The sequence below is a fragment of the Mixophyes fleayi genome, chromosome 12, assembly GCF_038048845.1.
Source record: "Mixophyes fleayi isolate aMixFle1 chromosome 12, aMixFle1.hap1, whole genome shotgun sequence".
Classification (NCBI taxonomy): domain Eukaryota; kingdom Metazoa; phylum Chordata; class Amphibia; order Anura; family Limnodynastidae; genus Mixophyes; species Mixophyes fleayi.
Genome location: NC_134413.1, coordinates 22,148,503 through 22,165,615, shown reverse-complemented (window position 1 = coordinate 22,165,615; position 17,113 = coordinate 22,148,503). Strand labels below are relative to the sequence as shown.

The 17,113-nt window shown below is 40.1% G+C and overlaps 1 protein-coding gene across 1 annotated transcript in view; it reads left to right on the top strand.

The window, feature by feature from the left end:
* The window catches only part of SLC38A6 (solute carrier family 38 member 6), a 47,892-nt gene extending 32,100 nt beyond the window's left edge, over positions 1-15,792 (top strand). Inside the window, exons 8-16 of the mRNA XM_075192654.1 lie at positions 311-369; positions 4,853-4,918; positions 7,620-7,670; positions 10,430-10,509; positions 11,040-11,140; positions 11,493-11,617; positions 11,732-11,876; positions 12,851-12,945; positions 14,505-15,792. Of these exons, the coding sequence (XP_075048755.1) occupies positions 311-369; positions 4,853-4,918; positions 7,620-7,670; positions 10,430-10,509; positions 11,040-11,140; positions 11,493-11,617; positions 11,732-11,876; positions 12,851-12,945; positions 14,505-14,588 (806 nt within the window). The 3' untranslated portion in view covers positions 14,589-15,792. The remainder of the gene's footprint in view (positions 1-310; positions 370-4,852; positions 4,919-7,619; positions 7,671-10,429; positions 10,510-11,039; positions 11,141-11,492; positions 11,618-11,731; positions 11,877-12,850; positions 12,946-14,504) is intronic.
* The last annotated feature ends 1,321 nt before the right edge of the window (positions 15,793-17,113 follow it).

Here is a 17,113-nt window from a genome sequence, read left to right as displayed (position 1 = left end):
CTGGCTTGTTAAGCCATTACTTGGGTTGCAGTAGTATGTTGTCTGTTATACAAAAATAAAACATTTACAGGAGAACATTAAAGGGCAGCTCTTACTTATGGTATTCCATTAGTGGTAAAAGTCGTCCTAATTCGGCCCTACAAAACGACATGAATGATCTGTGACAGGCACTGGAAAGGCTGTTATTCTGAGCTTTAAGCTCCAGGTACCAAGCACTGTAAAATAAAGCATACCAGAAATGTAAACCCTTAGCTCTGCATTAAGATCAGGTTCCATATAAATTGCTTTTTATTTTACTGTTGTTTTACAGGCTTTCTTGGCTACACAAGTAGTTTGTCATTTTTCTTTATGGTCTACTTTGCTATTGTGGTAAGTTCTTAAAATAACTATTTCTGGGGGCTTAAGTGGCCAAAATGACTTTACTCCTCTTTCACATTTTTTAATGAGTCCGTGCTGAACGGAACGTCCTGTGTTCTAAGTCACGGTGGTTACAGGAGAGAAATAATGTGCACAAATGAATTTTCATAATCCAGTTTTAGGAAGTCTTTAGAGTTTAATGTACCCGTGGAGAACAAATATTGTTTCATACCTTGTATAAATATAAAGAGAGAGTTCTAACTTGGGCTGCACCCAATTTTTTCACCTTTTAAAGTAAGCTGTGCTGACTACTAGACTTCTATGAACTGATGTGTTCAGAACTTCAAAGACTTAAATTGCATTTGTGTCCACAATGTTGTTAAGGTTGTGGCTATGGATGATTATTATTAATTGTGTAATACCAATGTATATACCTATAGTTTTGTACAAAGCTCTTGGCATAGTTCCCAGAACCAACTTTTTCTTGCTGGTAAAAAGGCTCCTACTTTCAATGCATTCTCAACCAGGTCCTCAGGACCTGACGGGGAGGTGGTGGCCCAGCTTCTTCTCTGCTTTCTTATTGAATGAAGGAACTTCCACAGCTAATGGTCTCCATACTAGGGAGTTGAGGATGGTGGAGAAAGTATTTGTATTCCTAATATTTGTATTCCTAATATACAGAGAGTCAGAGGAACTGAGTGGCTGTGGTCCTATGGGATCTCACATGCCTGTTCCCATCATGTGCCTTCGGAGGTACCTTCCACCCTTATTCCCATCATATACCTTCGGAGGTCCCTTCCACCCCTTGTTCCCATCATGTGCCTTCAGAGGTCCCTTCCACCCCTTGTTCCCATCATGTGCCTTCGGCGGTCCCTTCCACCCCTTGTTCCCATCATGTGCCTTCGGCGGTCCCTTCCACCCCTTGTTCCCATCATGTGCCTTCGGCGGTCCCTTCCACCCCTTGTTCCCATCATGTGCCTTCGGAGGTCCCTTCCACCCCTTGTTCCCATCATGTGCCTTCGGAGGTCCCTTCCACCCCTTGTTCCCATCATGTGCCTTCGGAGGTCCCTTCCACCCCTTGTTCCCAGCATGTGCCTTCGGAGGTCCCTTCCACCCCTTGTTCCCATCATGTGCCTTCGGAGGTCCCTTCCACCCCTTGTTCCCAGCATGTGCCTTCGGAGGTCCCTTCCACCCCTTGTTCCCATCATGTGCCTTCGGAGGTCCCTACCATCCCTTGTTCCCATCATGTCCCTTCCATCACTGGTACCTTTTAAGAGCCCTATACGCTTTTTTCATTTTTTCTGTTCTACTTTTCACATCATGCAGACATAATACAATAACAAAGGCATTAATATTCTTGGCTTTTTTTGGAAGTTGGTATGTTCAAGCTTTACATTGTGTCCTCCACCTAGTAATCCTAAAATAAAGCAATACATAGCCATTCATTGCCATGGAGCGCTCCACAGCGATGCTCGCTGGTGATGGTTGCCAGCACTAGCTAGCCACTTCTGATTGGCTGATTGCAGCTTCACGTCTTCATAATTTCTATATTATATGATTTTGTGGTTGTATTTTAGCTTGAAATTGTTGTTATTTTCATTCGTACACTAGAAGGAGGATTATAACTGCTGTATTATAGAGGTTTTTTTCTTTAATTTAAATCAAACCTAATAGTGAATGCGTCTTTCACGATCAAAACCAATGTTAAAAAACTTTTCTTTGTTTATGACCTGGTTGGGTGTAAGTATATTTAATCTGTGCCTGACATAAGCCTGGCACATACGGTATCCTACTGATACAGAGCTGGACATATCTTGGGATGCATACAAGTTAGTGTGTGTATAATATATATATTACACCATTTTTTGTGCATCCTTTTTCAGCGCTTTTGAGATTATTTTTCTTTTTTACACGCTTGTGTGTCCAACTCTGTATCGGTCTCAATGCAATTCTGTTCCATAAGTTCTTCAATGTTCTGTACATGCGTGGCACATGAATTATCTTAATCATACTTACTAACTTTATAGACGTGACCTCCAAGAGATGCAGAGCGGAGCTCTACAAGAGTCACCATTGAGGCATCATTGCGCATCGGTGGGCAGGCTTGATGACATGATACATATCACCATAGACCTCCATCACTGCCTTGTGATGCATTTTGCCACATAGGGCATCAAAGCAGGGGCAGGATATGATTACACGAGTTGTCATTGTGCCCTCATCCAAGCCCACTTCTCTCCCTGGGAGATTTATAGACTTTCTTGACTCCCAGAAATCAGCCCAACTCTCTGACACCCCGGGCGGGTCAGGAAGTATGATCTTAATGGAAAAGGTTGTTCAAAACTATGATTGTCCAGGTTTAAAAACTTTGTTTTTTTTAAAATTCCAGTAATTAGGTGATCTGTTTTCACTACAGGCTCAGTGTATCGTGTCTATCAGATTTAGATTATTGTGTGAATATATCAATCGTTCAACTAAACGTTTGTGTAAAGATCTTTCAGTTAAAATTCAAAGTATTGTTACATTGTGGGGACCTTAATGACATTAAATATTGATAGAAAAGCATAAAATACCATTTTATTAGTGTTCCTTTTTACTATTTATTTATTATAGGTTATCTTAGTACTTAATTCACTTTCAACTATGTCTGTAGAGATGTGATGCATTGTGAAACTGATGGAACAAATGACGTTTTATCCAAAGGAAAATCAGCTTTTTCTTGTCCACCAGTTTTTATAAATGTTTTTCAATTTATTTAAATATTTTCCTTTTGATCAGTACAAATATTCATTATACATAATTAACGATGGGCTGTGTTCAGCTGATTGTTTGAAATGTTAACCTTTATCTGATGAATTGGGGTCATGCTGCTGGTGCCCTTCCTCAGCTGCCGGGTACATGTCACTTTACATGGCCTTTTGCTGACACTGTGATTAGGTTTGGGAAGGAGTATTATATCTTGTACGCCTCAGTAATATTCAGTACTGCCTGGCTAGTCCTTCCCCCTGGTTATCAGTCTTTTAGACCAGGGCTATATAGATGTTGCTGTGTCTGATATCTCCACTGACATCAGTGCAACAAGTTGCTAATTTTTGTATCTGACGGACGTGAAATAACTTTGTCGCCACTAGAAAACCACAAGCGCGTCCCTGCTAGTGATGTATTTATCACACTTCACTGAATGTTATACACCAGGCTTGGGCAACCTATAGCTCATGAGTTGCTGTGGAACTACAAGTCCCAGCATACTCTGCCAGCCAAGGGGGCATGCTTGGACCACCATATTTTTAAGTTTTAAGTAATTATTGTGTGTCTGTACAAGGGTTGTGCTCTGCATTCAGTTCTAGGTGATATATCCTGGCTTGGGGTACTTAGGTTATAGAAAACAAAGAATTAGATTGTAAGCGTACGTGCAGGGCCTTCTCACCGCTTTGTCTGCTTTACCCACTTTGTTTATTGCTGTGTTTGTCCCCAAATGTAAAGCGCTACGGAATTTGCTGGCGCTATATAAATAAAGGTGGATGATGATGATAATATTAATAATCTAATTAGGGATAATGGTAATACCGGGATAAGCCACTGCGAAAATGGGGTCTACACTAGTTTCCCGCAGTCTATTTGGAGCCACTTAAATCATGTGATCAGCGAGGCCAACCTGCATGGAATGGTAGAAAGATCAATGGTTCTTATACTGAGCTATTTCCATGACCATTTTCTTGTGTAAAGAGATTTGTTTTTTTGTGGATATGCAATAATAGTCTAAATATTTTGTGAATATATAGTTTGTCAAAATTGGATTTGGGTGTATCCATATAGAACAGCCGTGAATATACAAGTCAGCAAGATCCTATCAACTATTAAATACCCTTTAGAAGGAAAATACAATGACAGTAATATATGTCTCATATCTGTCTATCTTATATCTGTCTATCATCTCTATAAGTTCATCCAATGTACAGAGGTATCGGTCTGTCAATGTTTGTTATATCTCTCCGTCATTGAGTGTCGGGGCCGGATTAAGGCAATGAAGGTCCCCGGGCTAGGGGTATTGTGAGTTCCCTGCACTTACCTCCTGGTCCTCTTCTCTCGCTTCAGCCTGCAGGCTTCTCTTCTTTCTTCTTGTCCTGGTGTCTGTCCAGGTGCGGTGGGCAGCACGCTGCTTAGTGAGGATATCTTGCGTGACTATGAGTAGAAGACCCACTGACAGCAGGGCAGCTAACAGCATCAGATTTGCCGTTAGCTGCGCCTGCCTAGAATAAATGGGAGACCGATTGCTGGCAGTATTACGTTAATCCAGCTCTGATGAGTGTTACTAGCTGTTTCATTTTAGAGGCCTGCATGGCATTTAGCATCTGTTTACTAATAACCAGCAGAGTTTTAGTCTGGATTACATGGGTCTGCTATACTTCTGCAGAGCTGTCCGATGTAACTTGGACTGGTTTTTGGACTAAAGTTCCCAATAATAACTAAGCCCTTATCTGTTCTATGTTTCCAGGTTGTGATTAAAAAATGGTACATTCCTTGCCCCCTTCCGCTGAATCACACCCTGACATACATGGAGGTAAGGACATGGAAACTGTTATATGACGAAAACTGATGCCTGCAGTATGTAATTAAATTGAAGGTTCCGAAGATCTATTTGTCTGTGTGTTTGGTAAAGTTGGTGCTTTTGCATCTGCCTTAGCAGACTCACACATACATCTACCCATCATGTACAGTCAGGTCAATAAATATTGGCACATCAACACAATTCTCATATTTTGGGCTCTATATATACACCACCACAATGGATTTTAAATGAAACTAACAAGATGTGCTTTAACTGCAGACTTCCAGCTTTAACTTGAGGGTATTTACATCCAAATCAGGTGAACGGTGTAGGAATTACAATGGTTTCTTTATGGGCCTCCCACTTTTTAAGGGACCAAAAGTAATGGGACAATCGACTCCAAAGCTATTTCATGGACATGTGTGGGCTATTCCCTCGTTATTTCATCATCAATTAATATTAATATTGTGTCGATGTCCCAATATTTATGGACCTGACTGTATCTACCTACAATAAATATCTTGCATAGATATCGTGTATATAAAAATCGTTGGTCTGTTTGTCTGGTCGATTATGCATTTGGACACCCTTGCACCGATTGGGATGAAACCAACGTGAGGTGGTCCTGTTGGATCCTGGTCGGGTTTTAGGGGGGTTAGGGTCCCGGTCGGACCTCCCGTTGGTATACACTGGGCAGAACTTTGACCCACGGACCCTGTTCTGAGCCTTCCACTGGATGGATTTGAACGAAACCTTCACAGACTGGTAACATTGGATCACAGAAGACATACTAATGGGTTGAGGTCCTGGGTGGACCTCCCGTTGGTGTGCGCTGGACAGAACTTTGATCCGGGGAGCCTATTCTGGGTCTTCTACTGATTGGATTTGGATAACATTTAATATAAAAACAAGAACGACACTGGGCAGCCATCTAATGGGTGTGTTGGAAAAGCTGCTTATTATTTTTAAAAGGTTGACCGTTATATCCAACTCATTGATAACTTAATAACTTGAAGATTTAAACCCAGGCAATGCTGGGTACTTCAGCTAGTATTACATATTTTAGACTATGTAACCTTATAGTTTATTCTATTAACTTTTGGAAAAACCAATGGCATTATATTGTACTGGAATTTATTTTGTACTGCCACAAATTAGACACCTTGGCAAAAATAAGTTAGAAATAAAGGGTCATAAAACCTTGTATGTTCTCCCTATCCCAAGTATGACGTGAGCAATGATGACCTCTATGAGCATTATGGTCATATGAATAAGTAGCTATAACACCACTGTGTGCTAAGTCATTTCTATCCAACACTCAGGTTCACATGTTACTGCTGTCCCTGCCATTGTGGATAGTTCTATCATAGTGAAGATTCACCGCCCCTCACGTAGACAAGCAGAATAATTATTTGACAGCACTATTGCTGTGTAACAAATAAAAGTTGACTTAGAAACCGCTGCAGCTTCACTATCCATTGGCTCTCCATCCCACGGCGTAATATAGTGATATCTACATGAGGCCATAATGTTGGTAGAGGCTCAATATGGTAGACGTGAGACAGGTGGGCATGTTCGGCTGACCACTGGCTGTATGGTGGTATTGATGGACTTGACACATGCTATAGAGCAGGGGTGGGCAAACCTGTCCTCAAGGGCCATATCCAGTTCATGTTTTTAGGATTTCTGTCTGTAGAAACAGGTGGGATAATTACTGACCCAGCCAAATAGATTAACTCAGCTGTACATGATTAAAGAAATCCTAAAAACATGAACTGGATATGGCCCTTGAGGACAGGTTTGCCCACCCCTGCTATAGAGGGTACAGGCTGTATCTGGACTGTCAGCATCGGTTTTCCACTAATATTACTACATATTTGCCATTCCTCACACGTTGTTTACTCTCAGGTTGTTGCAGCACGTTAATTACTTTTTTGACATACCTTGATAATACATTGGACCCATCACCTACACATAGTGGAGACATCCATTTTGTGGGTAGAACTATTATGCATGAGCAACCAACCAGTACCTCATGAATAGAAACCTAGGCCTCATGAATAGAAACCTGGGCCTCATGAATATAAATCTGGGCCTCATGAATAGAAACCTGGGCCTCATGAATATTAGATAGGCAATGCTTCAGTGATGTCACTGGTTACTAAGAAATTGATAGGCTGAATATAGGGTTCAACCCACAAAGTGGATGCCTTCACTGTGTGGCATGCTCCATACTATATATAATACAGTATACCAAATATCCACTGTATAATGCATGCCCCAAATTCTCCATCATATTACTTATCTCACACGAATGCTATGCAGTGAAGCCACACTCCCAGAATGCAGTGTACTGCACTATGCCTTCTGTATAATACAATGTGTGCAGGAACAGGAAGTAGATAACCTAGAAATAATTGCTGTGGGAATCTCACTGGTGCAAGGGGAGGGGGTGAAAAATCGTGGGGGGGGGGAAAGTAGTTAAAATAAAAATGGAAAAAAACAAACAAAAGCATTGTTCATATAGAAAATTTCCCCCTATTTGCCACCTTTGTCCCAAAGTAATCTACAAACTGGGGCTCTGTTGAAGTACCCAGACTCTTCTTTCAGGAGAGCTTAACGGGGCGAGTATTTGAGGAAAAGTTTTCTGTGTGTGAAGATCTCCTTTATTTCATGATCACTTAAAGTAACTGTGAACATTTTGTTTCCTCAGATGTCCAACAGCTCTGAATGTAAAGCAAAACTTTTTGAATTTTCAAAAGAGGTGAGTTAGGAAGAAATAACATTTCTCTTCAAAGAATTTGAAAATCTTATCTTCTACTCTTTTCCTTTACCCCTGATAGGCTTTTATTCTGTACAGTACGTATTTCATACTTGCCAACCGTGAGACCGACCCGAAATTTGGGTCGGTCTCACGGACTCCCAGGAGAGCAGGCAAGTCTCCTGCATCCCGAACCTGTCCCACCCCCCGCGACAAAACGGCATTTCCGTCTCAGGGGCGGGGCCAAAATGCCGTGTTTGGCCGCACCCCGCCCCTTTTGCCCTCTAGTCACGCCCCTCTCCCGGAATACATTTGCTGAAAGTTGACAAGTATGACGTATTTTCTCTTTCAGTGTGCAGTAACTTGCTCCCTCCTGTAGACTGAACATAAGGTGTTCTTACAGCTGGCATGTCTTTCTCTTGTATTATCTTTTATTGTTCTTCTACAGCGCACATGAGGGTGTAGAACAGGGGCAGAATGTGGATTGTGCCCTGAGAATAGGCCTCTGCTGATTGTAGAAGGATTGTTTATGTACATATTTTGCAAACATCCACTTTCATATAGCAGAAGCTTGTATTTGAGCAATAGAAATGCATCATGTTAGTTTTATCAAACTGCATATAGTAGGGTCGCCAAGAAATATGCTCCTTTGTTCCTGTTATGTTGTTTGTTTTACACTTTTCCATTGTTTTGCATTAGAGCAGTGACGAGTAACCTGATACCCTTCAGGGGCCACATGGTGGGCCCTCAAACCTACAAAACGGCCACACATTTACTCTTAACCTCAGTAATACATTAAAACAATACATTTAATCAAAGAAAGAGAGACCTATTTATAATGACATATCAGCAGGCATTTTAAACAAGTGTTACAAGCTATAACAAACACATGTGACATTAAAGTAAGAAAGGAGCAGGTAAAGGCTTGGAGGGCCACGTGCTGCCCATCACTGGCTACTTACACTTACATGCATTCAGTTAACCCATGCTTGCCCACTCTCCCAGATTCTGGGTAGATCTCCCAGGAGAGCAGGCCAGTCCCCCGACATCTGCCCACTTCCTAGTGAAGTGGGCAGAACGGGAGCCTCCACAACACGATTTTCAGTGAATTGCATCACTTTGGTCTCGTACCCCGTGGCACAATTATATTGCCACTTCCCGTCCAACTAGCCTCCGGGATCTCCCAGAGGGGAACATTAAAAGGTTGGCGAGTATGAGTTAGCCTGACTAGTAACACCAAACAGGAAGAATTGTTTTTAGTTACCCTAGAAACTGCTGCCTACTGTCTTTCTACCTATTATTGTGTAACCGGTATCATCACATCATTTTTTTTTATTATATCCTTCTTGGCAAAGGGTAGTTGTTTATCTCTCTCCAAATAGTGCAACAAAATGGAGTTAACCTCCCCGTCTGTAACATTGGGGTAGTAGATTGCAGAGTAATAGCTTTGGTGGATGTAGAAATACGATCAGTGTATCTCCCCCTAATAGATCACTTTAAGAGGTCCTTGGCATAACAATGTTGATGTACTGATACTGGATCGCATGGCTGAGAGACCCTCTGATCTTCTGAACTTCAAAAGCTGGCACCATCCAAGAGGATAATAGGCCCCAAGGGAGACTTGGGTTTCGCCGGGGTTTGACCGATGGATTGCCTTAAAATATTGGGGACATTTAAACATGTAATCCAAGGATGCTTGTTCTTGTCAAGCTTGATTTAACTATGGTCGTTTATAGCAGTATTAGATTACAAACACAACAGAGTGAAGTGCCTCTCCTCGGCTGTTCTGTGGAAGTGAGGTACCTGTGCGTGGTGAATGCAGACCTGGTAGCACATAAAGATAGCTTGAGTGTGAAATTGATTATTTTCTTTTCTTTTGTTGTTTTTGTTCACGCTATTGTGTGTTCTTAAAAGTTAGTGTCAGAGTTGCAGTTTGCTGTGGGTTAAGGAACTGTAATTACTTCTTCAATGGGTTTTTTGGGGGGATTTTGTCTCCGAATACAGTGTTAAAACTGATGGTACACCAATACTAATTGTATTTAGGCTGACCGATCCAGATTGTGAATTGTGCCCTGGAAATATACCTCTCCTATTTGTTTGTATTGTCTGTGTGTGTTTATCCATTGTGAGTTGAGAACCAAACCTAAATAAAACTTTAAAAAATTGTTTTTGCTATAACTGTCAATTATAAATACTTTAGGTCCGTGATGGGCAACTTGGTTTAGCTGGGGACGGAGGGAGAGCACACTGCACTCCTCCTTCCTCCTGTGGGTGTAGTGCATGGCCCCTGCATGGTGCAGAGGAGATCATGTGATGCAGAAGTCAGTGCCCCCCTTCTGTCTCTCTCTCTGCTTATTAAGCAGGAATAAGATCGGGAGCAGCCGGCTGGGGGGCTGCAGGTGAAAGTCCACCAATGATCTTTGGGAATTGCATCTCTTATTCTCCAGCTGTTGTGGAACTGCGTGTCCACTCCCCAAAATTTATATTATTAGTAATGATTTAAAAATCTCTTTAAAGCTCACTTAAACCTACAATATACGTGGCTCACATATCAAAGGGCATTTTTAACATTAAACTGTTTACCATTGAATTAAATGTCCTTTACCGTTACCACGTTGTGAGCTGAACCAGCATCTATTGATAGGTTGGTAGGAGTTGTACCGGGATAGTGCATTGTCAGGTCATCCCAGAACATGTCAGCTATCTCTGCATATGTCTTCATGTATTGTGAGTAACCTCACCGTGTTCCCTTCCTATTATAGAGTGCATTTGCCTTGCCCACTATGGCCTTCTCATTTCTCTGCCATACATCAGTCTTGCCCATTTACTGTGAGCTTAAAAGGTAAGTGAACAAACATACATATAGACAGACAGACAGACGTACTTGTTTTTATTACAGGTTAATCTCCTTTATATCATGCAGTGACATTTATCTAATGCTACTTAATTCATTTCCAATTTAAATAGCCAGTTACTTAAAACCTTTGATTTAAATCACATGTACTTTTATATTTAAATGTCCCGTACAAGCAGCAGTTTTCTGCAAAATAGAATGACCTTTATTGCTGGCCTGTTTATGCAGTCCCTGGCATAGGGCAGTCGGGGCAGCCATTTCCCTTAATGTTTGATGTTAGTCCTATATATTTTAATTATTCAGATGGTACTGTAATCTGCAGACAGTGGGTATCTTCCTGATTACATCACACATTCAAATGTACCTTAACTGAGTCCTGCAGGTGGATAATATGACAACCTGCCAATACATGTCGGAAGATTGACAATGGTGCGAGTTTGGGTCGCTCATAGACTGGTCAGATGCCCATTTTCTGCCAGTAACCAGTCTTGTCATTTAATGTTCTGTTTGTTTTGCAGCCCATCCAAGAGCCGGATGCAGAATGTGGCTAACATCGGAATATCTCTGAGTTTCCTCATCTATTTCATATCTGCATTGTTTGGATACCTCACTTTTTATGGTATTTATTTCCCTGTGACAAAACTGCATTAATCTGGTCACCATCTTTTAAGATGCATTTTTTTTTCAATAAACTGTGCTCTGAAATCCCTGTATTTTAAATATTACTTTATAACATTTAAATAAAAATGCTGTATTTATGAGAATACAGCCTAATGATTGGCAAGGAACCGTGGACATCACTGAGGTGAGAGGTCACTGGTTCCTGGTGAATGGATCACAGATTTCTTGTCTCCACTGCCTCAGCGACGTCACTCATTCTTAGGTCTGTACAGAGCAGGATTGAATGTGGGAATTGAAATCTTTGTACGATTATTGTACAGTTTTACCACAGTGATTGTATGTTGTTCTAGATAAAGTGGATTCTGAATTGCTTCAAGGTTACAGCAGATATCTGCCCAACGATGGTCTGATCATGACGGTCAGACTCTTCATTCTACTTGCTGTCCTTCTGACCGTTCCACTCATCCACTTTCCTGTAAGTATCGGTTACATTTTATTTCTCTTACATTGGGGAACAGGGAAGAGTAAGAGGGTGTATATAAAAGTAGAGGTTATTTTTCTAACTCTGATTTGTTTTTAATTATTTTAGGCAAGAAAGGCTTTCATCATGATGTTCTTCTCCAGCTATCCTTTCTCATACATCCAGCATATATTGGTGACGTTGATCCTCAATATAATCATCGTGGTTCTTGCCATATATGTTCCAGACATAAGGAATGTGTTTGGTGTGGTTGGTAAGTATTGGTCATGGACCTCATTTGCAAGCACAGCTGTCATTTACATTTTTGTCCACCAAATATATTGGTAGTTTTAGAGACAGTGCAGTATATAAAAGACATTTGTGTTGGGATGTGATTGTTTTTATATACCATTTATATAGTTTTGTATTATATTTTCTCTCCTAAGGATTTAGTCTATACATTGTCCTAATATGGCAATCCTATTTGCTATGATGAAATTTTTTTTTTTTTATTATAAAGACATTATATCCTAACTAGATTACGAAACTGTTTAATGCATCTTAAAAGTGTATTAAAAATGTATTTTGGGTTGACATACCCTGTAAGAATGGACACTAGAGATGCAGATAATCATTGACATTTTCTAGGAATGGTTATAGCAACCTCGAGGATTGGTTTCCCCTATGGTTTTAAAAAAATATAAAGAAATTGAGAGAGAGAGAGATGATACTAATTTATTACAAACGAATATTGATATATTGATCAAACCGAATACCCAGTGGTTGACGTTTCAATCCCAACAAAGGGGCTCCATCATATAAAGTGCCACATTCTAGGTGGCCATAGTGTATAGGTCTCTTTAAATGTGTTGAATAAGATTGTTACAGGGCTTTTCCATTCTATAAATATGTATTAAACCTTTATTCTATACCATTTGCTCTGTAAGCATGAGCGTAATAATGCATCCCCTTGTCCTCTGAGATGTTGCATTTCCCGCTAGTTGCCTGGGCAGGCTAGTAGCAGGGAGCGTGTGTAGCTGAGCGCTGGGTGATAATGCACAGTAGTGTTTCCTGGTGAAAGTGGGTTATGGGTGGGGAAATCACCAGTTAGATTGCTTATGGGTTTTATTTAAAAACTTACTCCAATGTTAATCTTATGAGAGCATTCAAATCTGGGACCACTTTAAGTAGACCAGTTGCATGAAGCAAAAAAACTAATTTCAAAACCTACTTTCCTTGTCTGTTTAGGGGCCACCACGTCAACGTGTCTCTTGTTTGTGTTTCCTGGAATGTTTTACTTGAAGCTCAGTTTTGAAGACTTTTTTTCCCGACAGAAACTTGGGGTATGTGGAATGTTATTTAGATGTAACTTGCTGTGGTCGTATTCCCAAATTGGACGTTTCTGTAGCACTCCGCGGAGTGACCCTAGTACAGGCCTGGCTGACCTCTGGCTCTCCAGTAGTTGTGAAACTACAAGTCCCAGCATGCCCTGCCAGCTTATCGGCTGGCTATCTACAGGCAAAGCATGCTGGGGCTTGTAGTTTCACAACAGCAGGAGAGACACAGGTTGGCAGACCTATCCTAGCCAGTATGAGCTACACTATAGTCTGTCTTCAGCGTTGTTGGAGAGTCCCTTATTGAGCCTTACCAAAGATGATCATCCCTATAGCAAAGCTTTGCCAGACCAACAAACAAAGCAAACATGGATTTAAATTTTCTAGTTTATTTTCTATGTGGAATTTGATCACAGTATATATAACTAGAATAAATATGTAATTATATATTCTTCTATACTTTATACAATTTAGCTTGTTTGAACTGTGTTGTTTACTTCACTGAAGTAAATATATAATTGTGATATTTAGTATTTAGTTCTCATTTTGAAGTTAGCCTATGTTACTCTAGAACAGTGTTGGCTAACCTGTGACACTCCAAGTGTTGTGAAACTACAAGTCCCAGCATACCCTTCCAGCAATAAGCTGCTATATATTGGCAAAGCATGCTGGGACTTGTAGTTTCACAACACCTGGAATGTCACAGGTTAGCCAACACTGCTCTAGAAGATGCTCCAACATCTAGTTTGGTTCCAACTTGTGTCTAGAGCCCATAGTGGTCATATTAATGTCGCCTCCTGTCCCTTCTACCCCCAATAAATTATATAATGATTAGGGGCACACTACTGTACAGAGGTAACAGCCTGGGTGATAGGAACTTGCAAGTTAATATTGATTCCTAAACTATGACCGAGCTCTGTATATCCACAACCACAGTGAGACCATTTTTCTGCATAGCTGCCAATAACCCGTCTTTACATATATAAAATGCAGGTAAGAACTGTAATCTATACTCCACAAAATATCAATATAACGTAAACTAAACCCAACTTATACATCAGTTATATATCAGTTATGCCTCCGTATGAAATCTTTTTAAGCTACAAAAAAACTGTTTGTACAGAAGTTTATAATGTGTAATTATGTATGTGCCAACCCACTTGGATTTGTTCCAAGGTACATAGTCATTCATAATAACAGGGGATGTGTTTTGTGATCATGCAAATGTTTGCTGCTTGTTTGGCAAACATTAAATAAGTAGAACTTGTATACTTTCTATTACTCTGCTGAAGCATTGCTTATATGACCCAGTGTTGTTCATCTAGAAACCGTTTTTGTGAACAAGTTCTCCCAAGAATCTGCGTGAACCTGTTTTACATTGATAACCTATATAAAGTTTAGTGAACAATTGCTTTTAATAGCCGACATCAACCTGTTTTGTTTTTTTCCCAAACCAACAATGGGGAAATGATTTGACCTGTTGCCTGAATGATTGGCTGTTCTCACACAGTGAAAATTGATTCCTTCCACAAGTACTAATTTCTGTTTGTTTTCTCTTGTGTTCCCAGGCCTGTGGGCTGCTTGTTCTCGGTATTTGTATTGGTGCCTGCAGTTTAACACTAATTACCGTGAACTGGGCATACAATGAATGAGAGAAACACTCTGGAGTTTACATTTGAACAGAATGTGCAACGATTTACAGCCGGGGGTATCCAGTTTCAGGGGAAATAGTTTGTGTTAAAAGCGCGTCACTCTTTCACCCGTTGGGTCTTCTGAAACATATAGAAACACTGGCTTAAATGAGGGGAGACAACAAACCTTTTATTAAAGGGGGTGTTATGGCAAAAAAAAGTCAAGTGCAATATGTTTTTACATGACCAAAATGTATAATAACCACACAGGTTGAGCGCTCAGCCCTTTAATTACTGACATGTAAATTATACAGGTTTGTGGACAAACCCGGGTAAGATGCAATCTAGTTCAAAAGAGGATTTACGTCCGTAATTAAATGGGTGAAACTTTTTCGTCATATGCATATCCTTTAAGATTCATATTCTTGACTCAGGATAGCAGAATAACTGCAAAAGTGCCTTAATGATGTCTTTCAAATTATATTAATGTCCGTTTGTTTTTATGCCTCGATTCAAGTTTACAGATTGGTTAAACTGAAAGGGACGAGGGGGGGGCTAGAGCAAAATAGCCCATCCCAGGAATGTTTTGATAATTGTGTTGCAGACTCATTGAGAACAAATGTTGTACTAATGACCTCTGTTTTATTACAGATATCTATGAGTTGTAGAGTGTTTGGTATTCCAAAGCAGGCTGGGTAACCAGAGTCTAGCAATGTATTCTGGGGTTTGTAGTATTACATAGCTTGCCTACCTCTGTTTTAGGCTGAGTACACACTACCATGTTTTCAGCCGATAATTGGGCCAATTAAACAATAAACAACCGCTTTGCCCGATAGCACATTACTGTGTACGCTGCAGCGATGAATGATTATCGTTCCAGAGTACATCGTATTGTTTCCTTTGATTTTTAAACCGGACTAACAATGTCTTTAAACAATGGAATGATGTTCCAATCTTGCAGTGTGTAAGTACTCACAACCAGCAATGTCTACAGATCTCTATGGAGCTATTTCAGCCGATGGTTATGACAGATGAAGAGCACAGTTCTGAAGGTAAATCGTGTAAAACGTATCGTTGGTAAAATCGTTAACGATATCACATCGGGAGAAATTTTGTGTAGTGTGTACCCAGCCTTACAGAGAAGAACACATAGAGAGTGTAAACCTAAGCCAGTCAGGGTGAATGTACAATCTTACGTTCTGTGGTTATAAATACCACTTTGTTTACACGTTATTTATTATCGGTATTACCTTTTTGTTTAGTTCTGTAGTAAAATCATGGACATATCTTGCATCCAGTAGAGCTTATTCTGTAGGATTACATTCACCTGATCACTGCTTAGTCTTCTACCTCTGAAATCTGGTTTATCAGTGTTTTATCGGTGTATTCAAGTTAAAAAGAGCTTAATGTGATATCTTACTTGGGTGCATCATCCTCACCTCATAATACTCACCTACAGAGATTGTATAATATGCACAGAGGGGTTTTCACTTTTATAGACATGTTCTATGTATAGCAGAGGATCTCGGGCAATATGGGGGAGTCCTTCACACCTCTGACGTGTCAGTCAAAATAATTTGTATTTCATTTACCCACATGCAAAGTAACAATAGGTTTTGGCTATATTTTAAGTTAAAAGATAAAGAAACAACTAACAGTGCTACATTCAAATTTGCATTGTGAGAGTATAGATAGCAGCAATAGTCATCCCAAATATTATCATGTTATCCTGAAACCTCTTAATCTAGTTTACACTTAGAACAGAGCTGATGGTTCCAGGGATAACTATTCTGGGTAGCATGATAAATTATTTCTCAATCTTTAGGCTAATTTCCTAGATATCCTGGGGGTAACTAATTCTGTAAATTAAATTACATTGTAGCCACCAGTTACCCAGTGTGTTAGCCAGGCAAGGTAATTGTAGCATTTACAAAACTCCTATTTACAACTAGACTGCAAATCAGAAGCTTTGCATAAATATCTTATTATCCATGAGACTAATTATGTGGCGCAAACAGCACATATGTGCTGTAACTTGTAGCAACCAATCAGATATCCCTTGTAATTAAAGCAATTGTCTGATTGCTTGCTTTGGGCTACATTGTGATTGTAATACCTCCATACCATGTCAAGACCATTGGAGGACTGTCTGTGACCTTGAGACAGAGAGGTTTCTTCCTGGTGCTATGTGTACCTCACATTATGCGGAAGTACCTTGTAGGTCACAGTGAACTGCCTATTATCCTGCTCGTAGTGTTTGTCTCCGATCATTACACAAAGCACAAATCATTTTGAAGTATGTCCGCCCATTTGTTAAGCTTGGAATTCAATAAGGTAAAGTCTGACATTTTTTTCCGTTCAGTGCTACTACTAGGTAACCTGATTCCTAAGCACTCTGTTGATTTTGTTATCTTCATTTTTAAGCCTATTTTTAAGCGCTTGATTGGTTTTATTCTGAGAATCGAACCATGCCACTAACAAACATTTAGTTGTTTTAATGTATAGTTAAAGTCGCTTGGAAATTCTCTGAGGCTTTGTGATGAGGA